Source organism: Anopheles aquasalis, chromosome 3, assembly GCF_943734665.1.
Source record: "Anopheles aquasalis chromosome 3, idAnoAquaMG_Q_19, whole genome shotgun sequence".
Classification (NCBI taxonomy): domain Eukaryota; kingdom Metazoa; phylum Arthropoda; class Insecta; order Diptera; family Culicidae; genus Anopheles; species Anopheles aquasalis.
The window spans coordinates 33276596-33278585 of NC_064878.1; the positions used below are offsets into that span (position 1 = coordinate 33276596).

General features: G+C 43.7%; 1 protein-coding gene across 3 annotated transcripts in view; it reads right to left on the reverse strand.

Annotated features, from left to right (window-relative positions):
- The window catches only part of LOC126576183 (pyruvate dehydrogenase phosphatase regulatory subunit, mitochondrial), a 4007-nt gene extending 3128 nt beyond the window's left edge, over positions 1-879 (reverse strand). The window contains exons 1-3 of one of the 3 annotated variants that reach the window (XM_050237350.1): positions 773-879; positions 401-469; positions 1-337 (exon numbers count right to left, since the gene is read on the reverse strand). The exon at positions 1-337 is cut by the window's left edge and continues 143 nt beyond it. In XM_050237350.1, the coding sequence (XP_050093307.1) occupies positions 1-303 (303 nt within the window). In that variant the 5' untranslated portion in view covers positions 304-337; positions 401-469; positions 773-879. Of the gene's footprint in view, positions 338-400; positions 550-772 lie in introns of all 3 variants that reach the window. The other 2 variants (XM_050237351.1, XM_050237349.1) reach the window with 2 other exon arrangements.
- Between the last annotated feature and the right edge of the window lie 1111 nt (positions 880-1990).

Consider the following 1990-nt stretch of genomic DNA (forward strand, 5'->3'; position numbering starts at 1 on the left):
CACTTGCGAGTGGGACGGTTTCAGTTCGCCCAGCAATCCACTAAAGTGGCGTGGATTGCCTTCTCCTATTCGCCCCCTTTCAATAAGGACAGTATGAGGCCCCCAACCACGCTGTGCCAGCTGATATGCTACAGCTGCTCCCATAATACCGCCTCCACAAATTACCACTCGAGCATCTTTGGGAGGTGTGTTGGTTGAGAATCCAGCAGGTAGGCCTTCAAAACTATGAAGTGATACGCTCAAGGATCGCACTTGTAACGCGTGGTTCCTTTGGAAGTACTTATAGCCTCTACAGTAATACATATTCTTAACACACTTTTACAAATCGGGGTGAAAACTGCAAAAGAAAAAAATCGGTCAGCTTTTAAAACAATTGGTGCATGATATAAACAATACGTACATAAAATACACAACAAACTCCTGTTTCAAACGAACAACGGCTATTGGTTTCAGTCACGTATTCGACCTGCTGCTTTTATAGAAATATATTTGAAAATTTTACATGTTTAAAGGATGATAGTGTGAACTATGCGACTAGCTAGAATTCCACTTTGGGAGATTTGTAAAATATAACAGAAGAACAAGTATGAAGATCCGATTTTCGGGTAAGTTTGTCGGGCAACATTTCGCAGTTCAGACCGGGCCTATCACGGTCACGGTCAATACGACGGTCATTGATAAGTACGAGCGTATTTTGGTTTTTTCACAAGATCATTTTTGTAAGAGGATTAATGGAATTTGGTTTGATGGGACACACGATGAACGCCCGTACTTGGAGAAGTATATATTCGAAAACTCCAAAACCCAGCTGCACACTTTCAATTATAAGAGTTTCCCGAAAAAGGAAACTCTTCTTCCACTTTTTCACTTCAGAACGTTTCAAAACAAAACACCGCCGAGCCGAGTTTTCGCCCACAAACAAGCAGGAAATAAAGGGGACATGGGTTGTCGTATAAAACTCATGAAGAGCAGTTATAAAGCTTACTTGTGATGAGTTAGTTAGATTGTTTCCACACTGCGCAAAAACTTTTGATGCCAAGACGAAATAAAAGATAATCTTATAGCATCCTTATAGAATGCTAAGGATTTTTATAGGCTGCTATAGCAGGACGGGATAGGACGATAAGGACGATCGGGTGTTGAGGAGGACGTCCCCTGAGCAAAATCGTCGCGAACCTATTCGTGTGTCGTGTGGACGCAGATTGAGGCACGGTGGGCTACAATTCTCTCCGTTTCGTGAATTTGTCCATGTATCTGTGTTTTTTGCGTTTGGACCCTAATCAGGGCCGAGATACACTGTAGAGTTTAAGTTTTTGAGAATTTATTATACAAGAGAAACGAAAGAACGAAACGAAAAGAAAACATGTGCTTCAACGGCTGATAATAATGTCCCCATTAGTCCTTTAGGCCCACTTGCTGTTTTGCACATCCTTGCCACATCTCTAGCGGCCATCAGCAGGCACTGCTCTATCAGACCTCCGAGTTCGTTCACGATGCTCGCCTGTTCGGTCAGATCCGTTATCTGCTCTAGCTCCTTCGTGTACCTGTGCCTAGTGCAACCGGCTAAGTACTTTCGTCTTGGACTCAAGCATCTCGTGCGGAACGGGTATGATCCCCTCCTCCCTCACCCCTCCCCCTCCCAAATACATTTATTTACTTTCCCGCATATTTTAATTTGCGGGAATTTGGTAATTTGATTACCAAAATTGTAGGAATAAGCGATATTTCCACTCCTTATTGAACCGCATTGGACTGTGATAACGTGGCTCGCGTACCTCTTTCAGATCGCCACCAGGCCGATTTTTCGGGCAGGAAATTTCTTTAAAATTCTGATAGCATTTGGAAGGGTGAAAAAGCCTCAAAATTGCGTCGCTCGTGGTAAGGCGACGATAAGAAGGCGCGATGGCTATCACGAGCGTACTCCTTGGCGACCAACTGTCGCCTCCATTTCGGTCACATCCGTATGCCTTTATCTCGGTTATCTTTATTG